We start from the raw sequence: 21056 nt of genomic DNA, 5'->3' as shown, positions 1-21056 counted from the left end.
TATCACCACCCTCACCACCACCCCCAAGATTAGGGAACTGTAACAGAAAGAATACAACGGGAATGAAGAACCACTATCCTACTAAATATTTTTATACGTTACACATAACGTGTCTACCATGGCTCTTAAAAATATTTATTTCCCAAAGTGGATTATTCATGGCCTACTGTGATACTAATCTATTAAAACATGACTTAATGTAATATGAATTTTAACTAGTGCACAGCAAATAAAAGGTAATGCTTATGTCTTTAAAAAGATAAGGTTTTCTCACCACGTATTTTACAGCACTTATGAACTGGTTATGAAAGAGCAGATGTTGGGTTTCATCCTCTGGATTTGATGCAGTGTAAAGCATTCCACAAATATTACAGGAAATAGCACCAAATCTCTTCTGTCCTGCATCCTATTTAAAAAAAAAAAAAAAAAAAAAAAAAAAGGTGTTTGTCAATTACAAGCACAGTAAATACAGTTCAACAGAACTTTAATCAGACATGCCTCTTTATAACTTCTCTTCTGGAAACTCAACACAGAGGTTAAAATGGAGTGAAACAGGAGAAAACAAGTACAGAATTTAGAATTCCATCTTTCAAAAACCCATACAGCCTCAAGAGGCACAGGCATCAAATCACAGAGCAAACTCTACCCAACATTAAAATTAGCTCCCCTCCCACTAGTTTTGAACAAATGGCTTCCTTTATTTTATGAAATATGAAGAACAGAGAATTTTTCCTTCATTACCCTATTTGCAGTAAATATAATCATCTTCCAGAAAGGAAATTCCCACATCCAGCCCCACACTACTTGTTTTTTTCCTACAGTTCTGTTGCTGCCTGACTTTTGGTTGTGAGTTGCTTTGAGGTAGGCCAAAGGTGAAACATTTTCCTGAATGTTTGGAAGGATATTACAAAAAACAAAAGCTATGCAAATAATTGTTAAGATAAGCAATACATCTGCAACAGCTAATCACTGTCTTTTAGGTTTTTATGAAAACTAAGTATTTCAAGGCAATCTAATAGTATTATGCTTTTTTATCCCTCTCTTTATTGATTAAAAGCTTCATTTAATATACTCTCAGGACTTAAGACTTAACTCTTAATTGGAAACAGCTCACTACAATGTTTGACATGCTATCTTAATTGCACAAGGTTCAAAACTTTTATTTTTCAGACACTGGATAGCAGCTACAATACAAATGGAAAATCATACCATTTTATTCACAACCCTTTAGGTTATCCTCCTACTCTATAACCAACCATTACAAAATTAAGGGCACTACTCAGTACCTATTGCTTTGCTATTTATTCATTAAAACAGTGTTATTAATTTGGAAGTATGCTCAGTACCTAATAACGAGGTGCAGGAGGTGTCATTTGCGAAGAGCAAAAGAATACTTGTTAGATTGAAGTCTTTAGCCAAAAAGGCATGTTTTAAGTTATGGCTTAATGCTCAAATACATTTTTTTTTTCTTTAACTACATTTTGAAATTGAGTTTATATAAGCAGCAATAAATGTCACTTTTTATCTATTTTAACATTATGTCACAAGTAACAGAAAAACAAAAAGTTTATACTCTAAAATAGGATACTATATATGCAAAAGAAGACTTGAGGGTATTTTTTCAAAGTAAATTGATCTGTGTGCACAAATTCAAAGTGCACAATTTGCAAGAAAACATCACCTGAATTTAACTTTTTTCTAAGAGCTGAAAATATTCATAGAAAAAAAGCCTACTTTATGGAAGAAAGCATTTTGCAACACAGCAGAAATGTTTACGAATAATTTCTTACTCCTTATATCTTCAAAAATATGCTTAAGTATGTCTAAGAGCTAGATGACAGCTCAGTTCTCCACACAATAGCAACTTATTTCAAGTAGTCATTAGTGAAATCGAAAACATAGGTATCAGTTTCTTTCCAAGAATGGACTAAAGGTAGAACTGGCCAGGCAAACTCAGACTTGAACTTCTCTTTAAGAGCACATATATGGAACTTAACCAAAAGAAAGTAGCTGAATCTGAGAAATCATTGCTTTAATGCTATGTCAATTTATACGTTCCTACTGTATACAGAAGGAGAAACAGGAGTATACTAATTTTCTGAAGGAAAAAGGAAAGATGAATCCTGAGGTTGTATTTGCAAAGTTGGAATAAGATGAGGTTTCTAAAGGTGTAAAAACTGAACCCAATACATTTTATTTTACCTGCAGACTTCCGTTAAAGCAGCAATATAGTTCAAAACAAGGTACCCATCTGGCCACCAAAATATACTGCATTTCAAGGGTTTATACATGAAAGATGAAAAATGGTAGTTCAGCAGGAAGGATAATGTATGGTGATTATCTTAAGGTAAACCAATTGAACTGAACTTAGTAATTCCTATCTTGAAGATGGAGAACATATCCCCTATACCTAGGGTAGCATAAGTGAAGAGGAAGTCTATTTTGACGCTTGGAATATACTTACAAAAAAAAAAGACATGTTAATTAGAAAATCAACTACATAAAGCAACTCTTAAAATATTTAGCACACATCAGTACTGCAGTAAGCCTCATGAAACAATTTCTGTTCAAATGATCAAGCAGCTAAAGGTATTTAGACTAAAATACCTATTTGTTTACTATGAAAAATCTCAACCCAAAAAACCAAAAAGCCTAGCTATGTAGGAAGTCATCAAAAAAACTGGTACAAGGATATCCTCAAAGTTGTCAGACTCCTTAGCTCATCCCATCTTGCCTTGTAAATACATATGCTGTTTCAGGAGTCTCCAGGAACAGATTATTTCCCTGGAATAGTACAGCCATATTGTATTTTATAGTTTGAATTTCTTGGATGTTGATGGTATCAGTGGGTTTGGGTTTTTGGGGGGGATTTTTTGTTTGTTTTTTGTTTTTTTAAGATTTCACTAATACTACTATTTTTACATGCATTCAGTTGTATCAATGGGCTACACACACAGTATTAAAAACTTGTTATGTGAGTATCAGAAAAAACACATTGTAGTATCTAAAGCAATCTTTTGAACTCTGTAGCCCTAACAAATGCCAGCTATACTTTTTAGCAAGTATTTTACAATATTTTACAGTATCCTGAGGGTAGTAAAGAAGATAGCCTTTTTGTGTAACTGAAATACTATTTCAGTTTCAAACAATACCAAAAAAAAAAAAAAAAAAAAAAACAAAAACCCAACCCAACAAAAAAAAACAAACCAACCAAACCCAGTAGCTTTGTAAATGCAATGCAGACTACAACAACAAAGCCCAAACAAACAAAACAAAAAACCAAACCAGAACATGCAAAATAAAGTCAGGAATTATGAAGAATGCATTTTTGTAATTTAACAAAACATCTACAGAATCTATTTTTAACCTGATGTCATTGCATAAGCAAAAGTGGAAAGGGCATGTATCAAGAGGGGGAAAAATGCTCACAAGCAGTAATACTGCGTTAAAGGCTCCCAGTCCTTTCTAATGCGGAGGGAAGGGAAAGAAAATATAACCAAGAACACCTTATGCACCACATATGGGAGTAAATAAAAATTTAAAAGTGGGATTTGGTGGGGGGAGGGGGATCTTCTCAGCAAACATCAGATACTGGGTACTGGAGAATAAACTGTTGACTTGTCATAACTAGAAAAAGATGTAAGAGGTTTGACTCTCAGAACTTAGAGAAATGTTTTCCAAAGCAGTATTTAAGAAAACGTGGGGTTGCAGGCAGAAAAATGTGTTACCCTATTTATAACACAATTTTCTACAGTAACAATAAAGAGCAAGGATACTTTCATTTCCTAAGCAAATTCTGCATGTGTAGATGGCATTTAGGCATTCCCAACATCTCAGGCAATCCTCATTAATTTAGGCACAGGATATCTAAGATCCAGTGTTTCAAGCCTAATTGCAATTGAACATTGCAACAATGTTGTCTTAATCTCCAGAAGGGTTTCTTAATTCTGTGTTAGACAGAAAGAAAAGTCTTACCAATATCTTCTTTGAGAAGGTGCATGTCTGCTGATCCTCCATATGTGGCATAAGGAGCCCTGCAAGCAAAAAAGGCATTTGGTGCCTCTGTAGGAGATGAAAAGGGCCCCTTTTTTTTTTTCTTTTTTTTTTTCCGTCTCTCTTCAGGCATAGATTAGGTCACCTCCTTCTTGATTACCTAGTGTGTTAGTTAGAGGAAGATTATTTTTTCCTCTACTCTTTTCACAGAACAAAGAATAAAATCCAGCCATAGAAACAGGCGGGCTGGAAAGGAAATACAAGAAGAGCAGGAAGGAACACCACAAAGATTTTTGGGCTCTCCACAAAAATGAAAAGGTCAAAGAATGCTATTTCAACGAAAGATGCATTCAAGACTGAAGCTGATGGGTAGATCCCCTTGCTGACCAGGAGGATCAGAAGACATGACCCAACTCAGAAACAAGTTTCACTTCAAATGAAGACTGTGGAATTTAAAAAAAACAACAAAAACAAAAAACAAAAAAAAACACACCAAACCCCCAAACAAACAAACCCTCCAAAAACCCCCAAACAACAACCAACCAAAAAACCCCGCTATCACCAGTACCCATCTTTCTGAAAAACTACTTTAGCCAAAGGATGTAAATAAGCTTAAAAATTTCAGAACTCAGATGTATCTAATTTTATTCAACATTTTTGAAAAATTAAAATGGAGAGTCATTATCCATCATGAGATGATGTCCTCACTGATCATTAGCTAAAGCAATATGAATACAAAGTTAAAAAACAAATCTGCACAACATTTACAAGGGACAATTAAACTGTTCTCAACCCATATAAAAACATAATTCAAGTATATTACAGAGAGTGTTCCAATGTGTACTGGTTTTGGCTGGGATAAGGTTAATTTCCTTTACAGTAGTTGCTACGGTGCTGTGCTTTAGATTTGTGACCAAAAACAGTGTTGATAACACAGGGATGTTTTAGCTATTGCTGCACAGTGCTTACACACTGTCAAGGCCTTTTCTGTTTTTCATGCTGCTGTGCCAGTGAGTTGGCTGGGGATGCACAAGAAGTTGGGAGAGGACACAGCTGGGACAGCTGACCCTCACTGACCAGAGGGATATCCCATATCATACAATGTCATGCTGAGCAATAAAAGCTGAGGGAGAGAGGGAAGAAGGGGGATATGGTTGGAGTTATGGCATTTGTCTTCCCAGCTGTTAGACATGATGGAGCCCTGCTTTCCTGGAGATGGCTGAACACCTGCCTGCCCATGGGAAGTGGTGAATGAATTCCTTGTTTTGCTTTGCTTGCATGCGCAGCTTTTGCTTTACTTATTAAACTGTCCTTATCTCAACCCATGAGTTTTCTCCCCCATCCTCCTCAGGGGGAGCGAGCAAGCAGCTGCATGGTGCTTAGCTGCCTGCCAGGGTTAAACCCACAATGCAATGTTAGCAGCCATCACGCTTGAATTCCTGTATCAGGTGCCCAGCTAACCTTACAAAACATTCTCACGCTCAGGACAAAGGACACCAAACACAACCCACCTGAATTTGCTAAGAGAAAGCTGAGTTGCTTCGGTGAAGTAGAAATGGGAAGGAGTGGTAATAAGAAAAGATGACCATTACTGCCCCCCTAAGAACAGAGCTGTCCCAAAGGGTAAGATTCATGTGGGAAGAAAGGAAGAGTGACTGCTCTCAACTACCAAACTCCCTCCCCAGTCACTTCTGTAGTAACCACTGCCTTGTTTTTACTGGGATTACAGGAAAGAAAAGAGGCAGTACTTAAGTAACGTGAACAACAAAAGATTGCTCAAAATCCATTCTCCCATTCTTCAGAGAAATTGCCGACTGGACCATACCAGTTTAAGAAAGAAAACAGCAACTTTAAATGATAGCTATGCAACTTTCTTCAGGCTCATCAGAAATCACTTTTACGCTTCTTATTTCCACTGAGGATTGTGTTTTCAGCTTAAATCAAAATATTTGTTTCATATATTACTTTAGTCAAACCGGAAACTATGTTCAAGTTTAACCAAAAAATATGTAAGGAAAAATTCAAGTGTGATCTCCAAATGCGTAAACTGAATTAGTTGCACATCACTGTCACATATAGCACTAATGAAAACTTCAGAATGAAAAGCATCTTACATCAAGCAATCCTGATCCATGCATTTGCTGACACTTATAAAGATCATCTACATTTAATGATGTTTGCTTGCATGTAGGCATTAACTCTAACTCTATACCATCTTTTTATCACTTCAGTGATTTGTTTTCACTGTTCATTTTTTTTACACATTCTTTCCTAAAATTGATGAGTAACATTTTCAAAAGACTAGCTTAATTTTCAAAGGAACACTTCTCCTTAGTGGCATAAAATGCAAGAAGTATCCCTGCACCTCCTGGATAATTATTTAGAACATTTCTTTGTAGCATTAATGCTTCTTCCAATTCCTATTCTTATGGCCAAAATTTTGTCCTAGATCTGGCAGGCAAACAGAATTTTTACAAGAAGCAAACAACTGCCTTTCCTTGTCTTGGATGTAAAGCATATCTCATTTTACGAGAATTGAAAACACATGCTTTGCACATTTGTATTTCTTTCCATTTTGGAAGTTAAAGGAACAGATGATTTCATATTCAAGTTCTCATACTTGCACATTAGATTTAAGTACTTGGAAAGTAAAAAACAATTTTAATGCATTACTCTCCGAAACTTCCACTATGCAGCTTCGCATAACTTGTCAACCTACCGACTGAGCACTTAAATGAAGTGTAAGAGGGTACAGTTCAGAAATATTCAGAAGAGACTACTTTTCTAAACACCAAGTCATGGATTTGGAACATAATGTATTTTTAGCCTCAATCTTAATTTCTTTCCTCCAGAAAGACAGGTCACACTTTCCGAGGTCTGACCCTAGATCTTTGCACATGCACATTACTTCAAACACCATTGTTTCCTGTCACTGTTTGTTTTACAAAGTTTGTTGCAGCGTCAGATTCCTTGCCGTTTTCAGCTGAAGTTCTACACTCTGAAGAGACCTGCTTTTTAAGATGTGTGACAGCAAGTACATCTGAAGAAAACAGAAACAACTCATTTTTTGTCTTAGTTGTACCTCTACGAAACGAAGATAATTTTATGTTTGAAAACTGCTCTGATAACTAGATGATGTATACCAAGAAAGAGAATGGTGCAAGTACAGCTGCTAAATATTTCTTCTACAAACTGACTTCTGTTACAGTCAAATAGCCTTAAAGCTTGCTAAAGATTATATTACTTAAGGAAAATAGAAATTTAATCTATTCATTATAGCAATCATACAGGAGAAGGAAGATAAGATACACCTTTAAGGAATAAATATTAAAAAAAAATAGAGTGTACTGTGGAAAACGAAGACTACTTTTACCATAACACCTCTCTAAATATAGCTCAGGAAATGAAAAGGTTAGAATACACAGACAGTATTGTAACATCCCAGACTCTGAGCCTCAGATATTGTAAAGCCAATTAAAAGGACAGATGTCAAACTTAAATACAAAAGACTAGGAAAATTCAATAGAAAAAAAACAGCAAAACAAAGATAACGTATTGTGTGGTGATTCAAACTAAGCCCAACTAGTTTTTCCCCTTTGGTTACAAAAAAAAAAAAAAAAAAAGGTTCTGTACATACATTAAGACTGACTGGCTTGACAGATCTCCAAAAGAATCAGATCTCGCAGTAGAAAGCCCAGTAGAGAGCTCAAAATTGCATCTTTCAGGCATTTAATTTTTTTTAATAAGCAGAACAAAGTGCAAGTTAAATGTTCCATGCTAAGAATAAAAGCATGATTTCCCAACTTTGCTCAAGGTAAAGAAGAATAATGGAACTGCTTCTTTTAATACAATGCACCAGAAACTTGAAATAAAAAATGTTTTATAGCTATTAACTATAAAATTTTTTATAGACACTACGAAGGCTAATTTAAGTGATTTGGTTGTGTGTAGTAAGACTGCACTCCGTGTAGAAGAAATTTCAACCTGAACAGCTTTTAAACCAAATGAACCTTTTTTTCTGTTCTCAGAAGATCGCTACAGAAGTACATAAATACCTTTGAAAGTATTTCCTAAAAAAAAGAAAAAAAAAAAACATCCAGCCATTCAGAATCAACATTTAAAAGAATTCATCATGGTTTTGCAAACAATGCTATTAATTACAACATGTACCTTACTTTATTACATGCATTTAATCCCCAATCTCCCAATCTTTTGAGTATTTGTAGGAGCAAAGTCTGGTATGTTAGAAGTCAATTCAGTGATTTTTCCCCTCCAGATGCTAGCACAAGCTATTCTAGACATAACTATGTCTCGTCTCCACAGTAACTAATGTCAAGGATAGTTTTTTACAAAATGGCTTAACAAATATTTGGGTTCCTCTATACATTTTGACAATGCTAAAAGCAGTCCATCCCTGTCTGTCCTCCTCTCCCCCCCCCCCCCCAATCCCATAAAAGAATAACAGAGCAATACCTTACCTAATGCTTTATTGGAAAAGAGAACTACAGGCATTACCAAAATGCCCTTTCAATACAATAAAAATCCTACTCTGAACTCAATGAAATCAAAGTGAATTAGATTTGTACAAAGTGCTGAAATATATTAGGTATTACGAACTTGTTACCTTCACATTTGAAAATTAAATACAGTGCTCGCTTGAATTTTCCAGAAATACACACAGAAAGTAAGAAACTAGGTCTCTTCCATTTTCCCTAATGTTTTTCATTGATGACCCATTCTTTATATTCTACAATTTTGCTAGGTAAATAAATTATTTTTTTTACTGTTGAATACCTAGGGAAGAAATATTACTCTCCAAATTTGGGCTGAAAACAAGAATACTACCAGCATAGTCAATAAGTTGCAAAAAATCTCTGTATGAATACGGTAGAGGAAAGCTACACAACCTCTCTTCAGTAGCTAACCAGAAAGTTAGGCGTTTCTTCTTGTCCTAGCAACTCTCCAGTCAAGTTCTATTACTGTATGAGCAAAAATTCAGTTAGCTTTACTGAAATGAAAAGGTATATTCTTATAGTCCTTTTAATATAGTTAAGATATTTAATCATGCATTTTAACTCTGTTGGTAAAATGAGTTTCAAAGAGGCAACAGCTGAAATACTTCTTAAATGTTAGATACAGTTCGTTTATTATCCTGTGACTGGGTATTCAAGTGCCTAGATTTATATCACTTTAGGCAAATCAAGGATATGTTTACCAATTTAGTTCTCAGAAGCTCTGGTTTTAAAATATTTCAGTATAGATATAAGAGAGTGTTCAGAATTCATCTGGTTCTATTTTAGTTAATATTTTCATGTGTATAACCCATGTATTACATGAAAAAAATTGCAATTTAGCAAGACCAGCAGTAATAACGTATGTGAGAGGGGTAATTTCATAAGAAGCTTACTACAGAGTCCTCCTTCCTAATGGGCTGGATTCCTCTCCCTCTGTAGCTTCCCAGCTCCAGCCTTTCATTTCTCAAGGATTATCTGATGTGTGAATTATTAAAAACACAAAATGAAACACAACCAAAAACTTCAGTTGTTTCACTATCAAGTTGTATGATTCTACAAGATAGAAAAGTGACTGTGTGTCACTCCCTTCTCATTTTGCATTTTCTTGTTTTAAGAGAGATGCCTGCATTTGGTACCTAACAGCAAAAAGAGTAAAAAACAAATAACCAAACTAGTATTGCTGCTTAAAAATTATGGGGAAAATGAGTGCACCCACACAGGAAAATCTTTACGTTTGTCTCAGAACAATGGAAATTTGAACGATGCAGGAATAAATCTGTTGATATTAATTTTGCACACAATCTGCCAGATGCACCTCCAATTCTGAAATTTTAAGAAATTTAGATTTTGCACTTAAGGCAAATACATTCTCCCTAAAATAACTGTATTTTTACTGAATAGCCATTCTATTAAAAAAAGCAGAAATTTGTTTAATAAGAATCAGCTTTAAATGTTAAGTCTGTCTGCCACCATTTTTCCATCAACATTGAACAACAATCTAGTACAGGTTCTACTTTCACAAATCATTTACACTCATAATAGTAGTATGTATAAGTAATGATTTCTAGACAAGTTCATAAAACCACAGCACTGCAAATTCAGAAGTAATTTCTTCGAGAAGCTATAAGCCTAACTAAAAGGGTATTACTTACTATGATCAGCTGCTTATCACCATCTTTTCCTGCTTCTTTTAGCTTCTGAATATGTTCCTCAGATGGTAGGAAGTTACTGCATTTTGATGCTAGTGAAGGATTTGACAATGGAACCCTTGAAATATAAATATATTTCATATTATAAAAGGGACTACTTATACATGTCATCCTATATATTCAAAGTCGTCGTGATTAGTATAACTAAACTTTAACAAGATGCAAATCCAAGTTAATTACCCAAAATACAGTCCTATATATTTTTATTTGTAATTCAAATGGAGAAACAAGGAAATAAAAGGATTAACCAAAAAATACAATTTGTATTTTAGCCTAAGAATATTTTTTTATGAAAAAAAAATTAAATTTAAAATGAAGTGGGATAGGTTAATCACAACCATTAAAACAAGCATTTAACTGAGGCATTTTCAGAACATGACTGTTGTTGCCTAATGCTATATATTTCCGACGTAAGGTTTAGGTTTCTAGTTTTAGGTATCACACATCAGGCTGCTAAAGCAGACCATGTAAATATTCCCACAAATACAAGTGGGCAATATAAAACAGATGTCATAAATCTCTCCAATTCAAACTTATTCTCTTCTAATGGCTGGCAGTGAAGGGAGGGAAAAGAGGACCTGAGGAATAAATGGATGGATATCACTGGACTTTCACTCAGTTTAAGTTTCCCTTTGTCATGACTGAAAGACACACACAAATACTCGTACTCTGAGTAGTCATTCATGTATTTTCTGTTTCTGAGCAAACTAAGGATATAGGGCCAAACACTTCATTGTAGTAGCCGTTGTAGTACACGTAGCAAGTTAATTCAGTGAGCCTTTTCAAAAATAAAAACTCTTGCCAGACGTTTTTAAAAGAGTGGGTTTTGTGCTAAATCAGAGAGATTATTTTTTTTTATTCCTGTCATATGGCCCAAAATTTGCATCGAGTAGCTACTTTAATGTTTGTCTTTTCCCACTAAAATTTTTTTTACAAAGCCTTAAAGATAGCTACACTGGAGATACGCACATTACTCCATGTTATGGCAGGAGTACCACAGAAAGAATGATGGCTTAAATCTTGGATAGCATATGGAAAGCAGGGTAAGAAGGCTCTCACAAGAAAAATCTATATCCAAATAATAGCAAAGCAATATGGGCTTATTCAGCTAATTAAGTTAATAAATTTGAGTAGATACCATAAAGCTGTTTGGCAGCTGAGAATAAAAATATGAAAAATCAAAGTTATTGTAATAGTTAGTGAAAAATCAAAAATATTAATTTAACTAGTTTTACATCTACCTTACCACCCATCTTCTGTGAAATTCCATAGTAGTAGAGTTTTTCAACAAGTACAAAAGGGCTGGTTAGTCAGAATTGTTAATCTAGTCTCAGACAGATGTACTGAAAATGAACCGCATCATTTCTTCTCTCCATTATGAATACAGAAAACAGTATCCATGTACTAACCACTGTGCCAACTATGTTGCTGTTAAAGGTATCGGGTAAGAAGAAATTATTGTCTTTAGCTTGTAATTGGCTAAAATCAGAGACTATGTCAGAATTGTTCAAAAACTACAACAGTCAATATGACGAAGGATAAAATCCAAATTTGAACTGCTGGTAGTGAGAACAATTTAGTTAGTAGTAAGAACAAGAATCATTTTTTATATGGCAGCTGACATCTTCATTTCACAGCAATCACAAAACAATCCCAAATTAAATCCCCTCTTCCCTACCTGAAAAGATTTCATATATACAAGACTCACATAATTTAAGGATTAGAAAACTCGTCCAGGAGTAAGTGAAATAATTCAATTAGCAAAAATCATGTGGTAAACCCTTCCCATACACTCTGGTTATCATCTGATTTGAGGAAGAGACCATTAGAAATGTTTTCCCAACTCTTAAATTCTATTTTTAAAAATAAATGTGCAGCTACAAATATCTTGCTTAATAATTTTCTTAACAAAAATGAAAACATCCCTTAATAACTGGGTAAAGTGAAAGTCTGTTTTTATAAAGGACAAGTCAATTAATTGAAACGGAAAGTTGAGGCTGGGAGACAGTAAAAGAGTTAGTCTTAGAATAAAACCTCTTGTAACTCTATGGAAGGTTACTGTAATTTCATAATGTATGAAATACTGTACCTGTTCTCAGTTTCAGAAGTTTGATTTGTAAATGAAGTTTGCGTCAACTGCTTGGGAGCCAAATCTACAATTAATCAAAGATTATAACTTCATTATATTGCAAAGGAAATTTGAGCTATACAAGTAGTGATTTGCAAAAACATATTCAAGACAATGTTGCAGTTTCTTCATGGCCAATAAAAAAGATACAACCTTGAGGAAGTATTCAAGATGCTTCTCCATATATACCTTAAAATACACATTTTTCTTCAAAATTTGCAAAGCAGTTCTGCAGAGCAGTTTGCCAGCAGCTAAAGAAGGCCAGTAGTGAAACTACATAGGAGTTTAAATCTGTTTATACAGACACCCAACAGCTCTATGTACAATATTAGAAACATAAATGTATAGTATGCCCCCATCTGAGGTGTGTTCTGTAACACTAAAGGAAAATAACCAATCAAGAATACCAAAGAAAGAAAAAACTTTTTTTTTTTTTACGTTCTCTAACAGTACAATTAGAGTATTTTGCCCTTCAAAAATACCCTACAATGGCAGGGAAAGAAATTATTTAGTAAAGCTAAATAGTTAAACAGTGTACTCAAAATCAGGTTCAGATTAAAAAACCAAAATGAAACAAACCCACAAAAAAACCCCAAACCTCAAACCAAACCAAAAACCCCAACAAACCAAAAACCCAAAAGCAAAAAGATGAAATATCAAGAGGGAAGTTAATGAAGAGATATATTAATGATCCATCAGTAATATTTCTTAGTCAAATGTACTTGAGTCAAAATATTCACATGACACTCATCATAAGGTTTGACAAACTACATTCCCAGACTGGTAAATGGCAACTGGGTAATAAAAACAGGAGAGTGATTACTCAATTAATAATTTGGTCAAGATCAAGTAGAACAATTTAGGATAAAGAAATGCAGATAATTATGCAAAAGAAGTGGTAACCAATGGAGACTCCTTAACAGAAATTGATCCCAAAACCCAATTGAAATATGGAAGTTTTACTACTTTATTACATGGAAAATGAAAGGATTTGGTTGGCGTTTTTTCTGTTTGTTTGTGGTTTTTTTTAAAAGTTGTCACTTTTACTCAAATGGAGCATATTTAAACACTAAAATATTCATACATAAACCACAAAGACACACTAAAAGCAGAGCTGGGTAGAAAAACAGACACCTCTCTCTGCCACTACACAGCCCAGAGATAAAAGGACATTCACTGCTACTGAAGTGGCCCTGGGTGTGACACATGAAGAAAAACAAAACCCTGATGAACAGTTCCAATCCCAGAAGTTTAGTTCTGCACCAACTGTACCTTATTCTGCAAAACACTCCTCTGAAAGGAAGACTTATGCTTCCCATGTAACTGGTCAGAAGAAAAATTAGTAGTAAACAGTTACCTTGAGGTTCACTTTCTCCGGGTTCTTTTTTTAATTGTTTTGGTGGTTTAGGGGCTGTAACATATTTTACTGGAGAACTTTCTGGACTTGATTCCAAATGTAATTGAAAGTTCTAAACAAAACAGAAAACATTAAACTATTTAATGCGTCTAACCTATTAGCAAAACTACTCAGTTAACTAAATATTAACATTTTGAATACAGCACCAGTTTTCTGATTCCTACATTTTTTGTAGGCAAACAAAATGCAATTGATTAGCTAGTCCATGTTGAAGTTTGTGGTATTAATTTTGAAAAAAATATTTTTCATTTTATATATAAGCTTGTAAAATACTTCCTATAGAACACCTTTGTCCTTAAAATCTTATATTTTAATAGAAGCTCATTCAGATAGAGAACACTCTTCCCCTCTCATTTCTTTTAATACGCCTTTTCAGAACAGAACAGCTATGCAAGCTTAAGTCATCAAAAAGTGTCTGTATGAATCTGTACAACCTCTGGCTCCAGCAGGAAATTTAATCAATCAACATTTAGTTAACTACAGAACTTAGGAGGGTGGAACAGATTCATTTTCCAGCTTACTATCATCCCATCTATGACAACACACCAGTAAAGGATCTTTAATACATTTGAAAATTTTAAGTTACTGTAAAATAAAGTCATTGTTAAAACCAACTTTCTGAGCACGGCATTCTCAGAAAACAGAACAGATTTAGAACACCCTCCTACCGTACACCATAATTAAAATGACTTACCTCATCTGGTCTTGGCTCACATAAATGTTTTGTCAAATTACGCAACAAACCATTTTCTGCACCTCTCTTTGTGGGCTGTTTTATTTCTAATGTCACTTCTTTAGCTCCAGCTCTTTCAGATGAAGGATCTGATTTCTCCTGCACACAAACTGCACTTTCATTCTCAGAGAGTCTTGTTATTGACAGCTTGCCTTGTGCCTTCGGAGGCTCTGCTTCTGTAGCTATTTGACTTGCCTCTGAAACTTCAGAGTAATCTTTTAACAAAGGAAGTTTGGGGGCATTTGCAGAATTTAAGTTACTTTGCTTCATGTTACTAGCTTTCAGTAATTTAATTTTGGTCCATTTAGAGTTTTTGTTTGAAGAGTTATTTCTACCATTTAGAGTGCATTTGACAGGCATTCCTTTTTTGCTAGGGAAAAAACGTTTGCATTGAGTACTTTGACTAGGTTCTTTCTGAGTAAGCATTTCACTTTGTTGAAGCTGTACGTTGGCATGCTTTTCTTCTGTTTTTCTATACTCAGCATTAGGGGAATCTTTTTTCACTTCTACTGTATCTGACTCAATCTCACCTGCGATTTCTTCACAAAGTTCAAGGATGCTTACCCTTTTGGATTTTGCATCATTTTCTGGTTGATCAGCCACATTTGTTTCACTTACAGATGGCTGTGAAATCTTTTGTGGTTTTGCACTGTTTTTTACGTTCTGATGCATTTGTTGCTTTTCCTTAGTTACTGTCTTAGAATTTGACTTAAGAGAGTCTGTTTCCACTTTCTTTGTGTTGCTAGGGATAGGAGATACAGGGCCCATTTTGTCTTTCTTAACTTCCTCAATCCTCTGATGACATAATGATGCCCCTTGAAGGTTGTGTTGAAAGCTGTTGGAATTATCATTTTTATTGTCTGCTTTACATTTTTTCTCTTTCAGAGAGCTGGTGACTTCTACATGTATTTCTTTATCCTCATTTGTATTGTTTGGCTTTATTTTTGTCTTTTTCTGTTCCGTTTTCTCTCCAGCAGATTTAAGTACCTTTGCTGCAACATTTGGAGCATGTCTTTTTGTCTGGCTACTTTGTTTAACTTCCAAAGCTTTTTCTTCTTTAACTTCTCTGTTGCGCAGGGTTCTTGCTGGTACATGTACATGTGTTAACTGCTGCAGTCTCTGTGATCTCCTCATTACTGGCTCATTTGGCGCAGTTGCACATTTTGACTTAGGAATTTCTTGCACAGATTTTTTCTGGCATACCTCCTTATTTTTTGTTGATTTAGGCTGCTGTTGGACCTTTTGCTTAGGTACTGTTTTATTATTTGAGTTGAATCCTGCTGATCTGGTAGTCATGCGCATTCCTAGTTCAGGTTCGTTGGTGTTGTCACTGAAATATTCAAATAATAATATTTTTCAGCATCTAGAAAGTAGAATTTGTTGTAAAACTCTTCTCATTCCTACTAACCCCTGCCTCTTCTTTTCTTAAAACACTAGATCTTACACCCTCAATACTTTCAGAAGAATTTTCTCTAGAATCATTTTAACAAGACTTCACTTCCACCTGGTTACTCTTAAGTGTAGCACTTAACGTTTTTTATGCATGGCAAGACTGAACTATGAATCCCAGATGAATTTTTTTAACATCTCTAGCAGTTTTTAAATGTTGATGTTTGTGGTTTTTAAATTAAGTATTAGCTTATATAGTACTAGATTTATTTTCACTTCAGAAATGTTTTTGGAGGAATTCTTTCTGGATTTCAAGACACTAAGATGGTTCCAGAGAAAGATCATGTAGCAGATCTCATACTTAATGATTTAAGCCTGATCTTCCCACTAGTACTATTTAACTATTTAGTTGTATCTTTAACTCAAATTCATTCTGCTTAGCCTGGTTCTGCACTAATTTAGTCTAGGAAGATAACCGAGTACAATTACTTATTTTTTTGTCACTGACCTGTTTGATTTGACAGAGGTTTTGAGTACAGTTTTCTCCTGCACCGCACACTGATTAGGCTTTGATTTATTTGAGACATGTTTTGTATCTGACACTTCTTTTTCCTTCTTCACCGGTGATGGTTTGTTGTTCTTGTCCAGCTTTGGACGTTTAGCAGAAGGCTCTACTAACATAGACTTCCTTTTCTGAGCTGCCATTTCTGTAAAACACAGTAACTGATTCAGCTTTTAGAGTCTCTGGCAACTATTGTTACCATGTCAGTTAATTTAACCGAAGATTTACCCATTTTACAAAAGGAGCTTTTTCTTTTAGAGGCAGATCATGCTAACTGTGATCAGGAAGCAAATCATCAAAGCAATCTCAAATCAAAATACCTTTATTTTACTTACAGGTTTTTACAAGAGGCAATCGATGTTTAGGCCAAAGTAACTTATCAAGGTGTTCCCAGAGCATTCCTTATGTATATGCTTACGAACAGGACGTTTCATGCCACCTATGAAAAATATAAAACGTTCATGTGGTAAGCATTTTATTAACTTCCTTGTCAGACTCTGAATTTGGCATTCCCACCCTCTTCCATCTCTTCAAACAATGCTTAGCTTTAAAGTTTGATAATCAATTAAAAAAAAAAAACCTACAAATTTTATCTCCATATCCAACAATTTTTGGCATTTTGTTGTCTCAAGCATTACCCTTTTACCTTTCGAAAGGTGGCACATATAGTGCCATTTCAAAGGAATTTTCTCAACCTTTTGCATTTTTCCAGAAAATAGTATGCTGCTCCCTTTCATAGCCTGCAAAAAAGCAGGCCTGCTGTCAATCCTGTGCCTCACAGCAACAGTGAATAAATCTATCAGACTCTACTAAGTTCTGTGGCTGCTACTATAGAACTTCATAGACATCAGCAACTGCCTATAACTGTTCCTTATAACATGTCTTCAGCTTCAAATCAGAGACAGAAAGCCTAGAAAGTAGCGTTGAGACATTTGCCTTGGGCAGTTAAAAATGATGTCTTCATAAGAACTGAAATGATGTTAATGATGCAGAAGTTAATCTGCACACGAGTCTGAAAACTAGTGGAGATCCTCAGTAAAAGGTCTTCACTGATTCAGTTGATCGTACCTTTCACACCTATTTGTGGCTTCTAAAACTTTTAAGTTCTCTTATTCAAGGACACTGTTTTTATGTTATGGCATAAGTAATAATGTTATGGCATAAGTAATAATTGCTCAGCAGTGTCACTAATATCTTTTTAAAATTAAGTTTACTGGACAACGCAGTGCTCAGAACTTCCCTATCACCTTTTTAGGTCAAGAATTATTTGTTAATTTTTGCCATTGATAGATTGACAAAGAAATATTTCTGTAACAAAATCATATTACTTTTCAAACCTTAACTAATCTGATGTTAAATCTGACAGATTTTAAGGTCAAGTGGGAACTTTAAGTTACCAATTGTATAACAGAGACCAGATACTTTCATTTCATGACAACTACAGTAAGCCTTCCACTATTGACAAATGCGTGTCTTTTTCTAAGAATTTGAAAGATACTTACATTAAGTTCCTTTTAATAATTATTCATTATCCAAAAGAAAAAAGAGCTGTACTTTTTCTTTTCTTTCAGACCTTAAATTGTCCTTAACCCCATTTTCAGTTACCTACTCTTTTATGAAGGTACTTCTAACCGCCCAAGACTGATAATGCTCAAACTCCAGACACCAGTGCTGTCTTCTTTCTCCTTTAAAGAAGCTGCATGACCAGCAATTGATATCTGAGATAGAATTAAAGAACATATCCAGGGAAGAAATCTCTAACAGCACTTTTCATAGTGCTATTTCCATGTGTTTCCCTAAGGAGCAGATAACGGAATTTGTATGCCTTACTTCTAATAGCCCATGAGCTCCTTGACATTTAACAAGCCTACGGGTTTCCACTAGTCAAAGACTATCTGTCAGAGCTGCTGTATAGCCAGTCAGACTGAAAATAACAGCCCTTATTCCTGTAGTCTTTGGTCTTACATTCTCTTAGTTTAGAGCACACCATTGACTCTCAGAATTTGAGAACACCATGACACATACTGTATACACCTAGACCTTCTTGGTTTTCTTCCAGACGCACACAGACATCACTGTCACTCTCAGCCACAGGACATGGCATACTCAAGAAAGACTTTGAAGTACAAATCAGAAAATATAATCCTTCCCTCACCGGTATTGCTTCTCGCGACACTGACAAATACATTCTCCTCCCACAAAAAGAACTGGTTCTTTAATAGCATTTATTTTCTACTAATACTTTGCACAGCAGAGCAAGGACTTTTCCAGACATTCAAGAACTGGCAGTTTCTGCCCTCAAGAAGTCCCCTCTAGTAAAAGCCAGATTACGGAAAGAAGGGAAGATACAAAAGTGCAAGAACGAACTTCGCAACAATCAAAGGCTTTGGTGCAAGAACTAGAAGAAAACCAGAAGCATTAACTCCCACACCCTCAAGTCCTTAAAGCAGAAGCGAGCCCTTGGTCTCTACTGAGACTGGGGGTACACCTGCTTGACAGGGCACTGGGGTCTCATGCATGAGCCTCCCCTGCTGAATGCCACAACAGAACCTCGCAGCCTTCACACGAGGTTGAGACCCCACGATGAACTCATGAGGAAGGAAGGGAAGGTCTCCAAGCGTGGCCCAGTGTCATCCGCCTCAGAGCCCCGCCGTGACAACCCTTCTGGAGCAGGGCCTGGCAGGGAGCCCCTAAACCCGGCCAAGGGTTCCTCAGGCCAAGGCAAGCGCCACCGAGGGGCAAGGCGGGGGCTGCGGAGAAGCCGTGCACCGCAAGGCGCCCCCCCCACCCCAAGCTCCCACTCGCGAGGAGCCGGCGAGAGGGTATCGCCCGCTCACTCCCACCGCGATCGCGGAGACAGCGGCGGCCGCAGGCAGGCCCGAGACCGGGCCGCGGCCGGCGAGGCAGGCCCGAGGAGGAGACGCTGGCCTTTCAGCCCCGAGGCGGGGGCAGACAGCACCTCTCTCCGCCAGGAAAGGCTACCGGTCACGGAGCGGGGGTCGAAAGGCTGACGGGAGCCGTTGGCACGCGGGGCGAGGGGGGACAAACTTCCTCACCCCCCCCCCCCCCCCCCCCCCCCCCGCGCGCCCTCCGGCGCAAGGCGGCCGCTTACCTCGCGCGAGTTGTCAGCGACGTGCCGGCAGCGCGAGCCGCCCTCCTCGCCCGGCTTGCCAGCTGCGGGAGCGGGGGGAGGAGGGGGCGGGGCGGAGACGCGCGACGGGGGGGGGGGGGCGGCACGCACGCGCGCGGGGCCGGGGCGGGTGCGTGCGTGAGCGGAGGCGCGCGCAGGCTGCGGCGTCCGTGTCAGCGCGGCTCACGCCCTCTTCCTATGCCCCTGCGCAAGCGGCGAGCCCGAGCCCCGAACCTGCTCACATCCGGGCACGGCCGCAGCCCCGCCCCGCCCCGCCCCGCCCGCCGGAAGAGTCCCGTCTCCGGCGGGCGGGCCTGTGTGCGCGCGCAGCGGGCTCCGTAGACGTAAGGGCCTGTGTGAGGGGAGCGCTGCGGGGGTGCCGGGCGGGGCGGCGTGTGCTGTCCGCTGGGGATTGGGCCTGCAGCACCGCCCAACCGCCCGCCCTCAGTGGACCGTCTGTGAGGCGGGCGGTCTGCCCCCACCGCCTCAGCGGGTGCAGGGCACTGCCCCCGTCCGGCCTGGCGGCGTTATCCCGGCGGCCCGGCCAGCTCGCACCGGTTCGGGCCCGGGTTGGTTGGTAAGCTCCGTTCTCTGCCATTGGTCTCCTCACCTGCCAAAACCGAGAGGGAAAGCAGCACCGCGTGCTGGCAGGCCAGTGGTGACGAAGTGATTGATGTCGTGGCCTGCAGTGTGTCAGTGACACCTCATGACTAGCACAACTAAATGCAAAATGAAAAATCTCCCCAAATCATAAGCTTACTTGTAATGGTGTTGCAGCATTATGCGGTCACAGCAGCATTTAAGTGTCAGTGGGCTGCTTATCACGAATATGTCTGGAAATCCCTCTGAAGGTTGGTTTGGTTTTGGTGCTGTTCTGGAAGTGATCTCTGCTTTTGCAACACCTTTGGAAACTTCCCTAAGGGTGTAGAGATACATTTTGGGGTTGCTGGGGATTTCCTGCTTATCAGTTTTGCTTTAGGTGTGCAGACAACTGTGGGTCTCCTAAGCACAGGTGCAGCATTGTGCTGGTGTGTGGGGCTTGAGCATAAAAGCAGGACAGGTGCTCATCTGTGTCTCAGAGACTAAGCTAAAGAGCCGTGCTGGATGCATGCTGGTCCTGTGAGGTGTCTGTTTCTCTCTCCAGAGCAAGGAATTTGCTCGGTGAACTGCCTTTTTGAGTCCAGTGAGGTTTGCTTTGCCAGGTTCAGTAATAACCCTACAGATGCCAGCTAGCTGTTTTAAAAGTTGTAGTCTGTATCATGTTTCACAACTGGTTCCGTGGCATAACTGTGTATTTGTGATACTTTTTTTTTCAATTTTCTGGGATATTTCAGTCCTTAATACACTGGGTAATGGATTTGTGCCTCATCTATCCTTACGTTGTGGCTTCATTGCCTCAGGGTATTTCCGGGTCTGAGCCTAAGTCTATGTTGGTGAGTAATTAGAGAAGTTCTGAGTGAGAGAAGGGGAGCTGAGGATCT

The 21056-nt window shown here is 37.8% G+C and overlaps 1 protein-coding gene across 4 annotated transcripts in view; it reads right to left on the bottom strand.

The window, feature by feature from the left end:
- The window catches only part of ESCO1 (establishment of sister chromatid cohesion N-acetyltransferase 1), a 318705-nt gene that overhangs the window by 15074 nt on the left and 282575 nt on the right, over positions 1-21056 (bottom strand). For 2 of the 4 annotated variants that reach the window (XR_012833852.1, XM_075744292.1), the window contains exons 2-8: positions 16781-16884; positions 16392-16590; positions 14456-15824; positions 13702-13813; positions 12306-12369; positions 10160-10274; positions 275-406 (exon numbers count right to left, since the gene is read on the bottom strand). Coding sequence is in view for 3 of the 4 variants with exons in the window: in XM_075744292.1 (XP_075600407.1) it covers positions 275-406; positions 10160-10274; positions 12306-12369; positions 13702-13813; positions 14456-15824; positions 16392-16588 (1989 nt within the window). In the remaining variant the exon portion in view is untranslated. Of the gene's footprint in view, positions 1-274; positions 407-10159; positions 10275-12305; positions 12370-13701; positions 13814-14455; positions 15825-16391; positions 16591-16780; positions 16885-18876; positions 19479-19557; positions 19831-21056 lie in introns of those variants that run through there. The other 2 variants (XM_075744293.1, XM_075744294.1) reach the window with 2 other exon arrangements.

Source organism: Balearica regulorum, chromosome 2 (assembly GCF_011004875.1).
Source record: "Balearica regulorum gibbericeps isolate bBalReg1 chromosome 2, bBalReg1.pri, whole genome shotgun sequence".
Taxonomy (NCBI): Eukaryota; Metazoa; Chordata; class Aves; order Gruiformes; family Gruidae; genus Balearica; species Balearica regulorum.
This window is presented reverse-complemented; position numbering and strand designations above follow the sequence as displayed.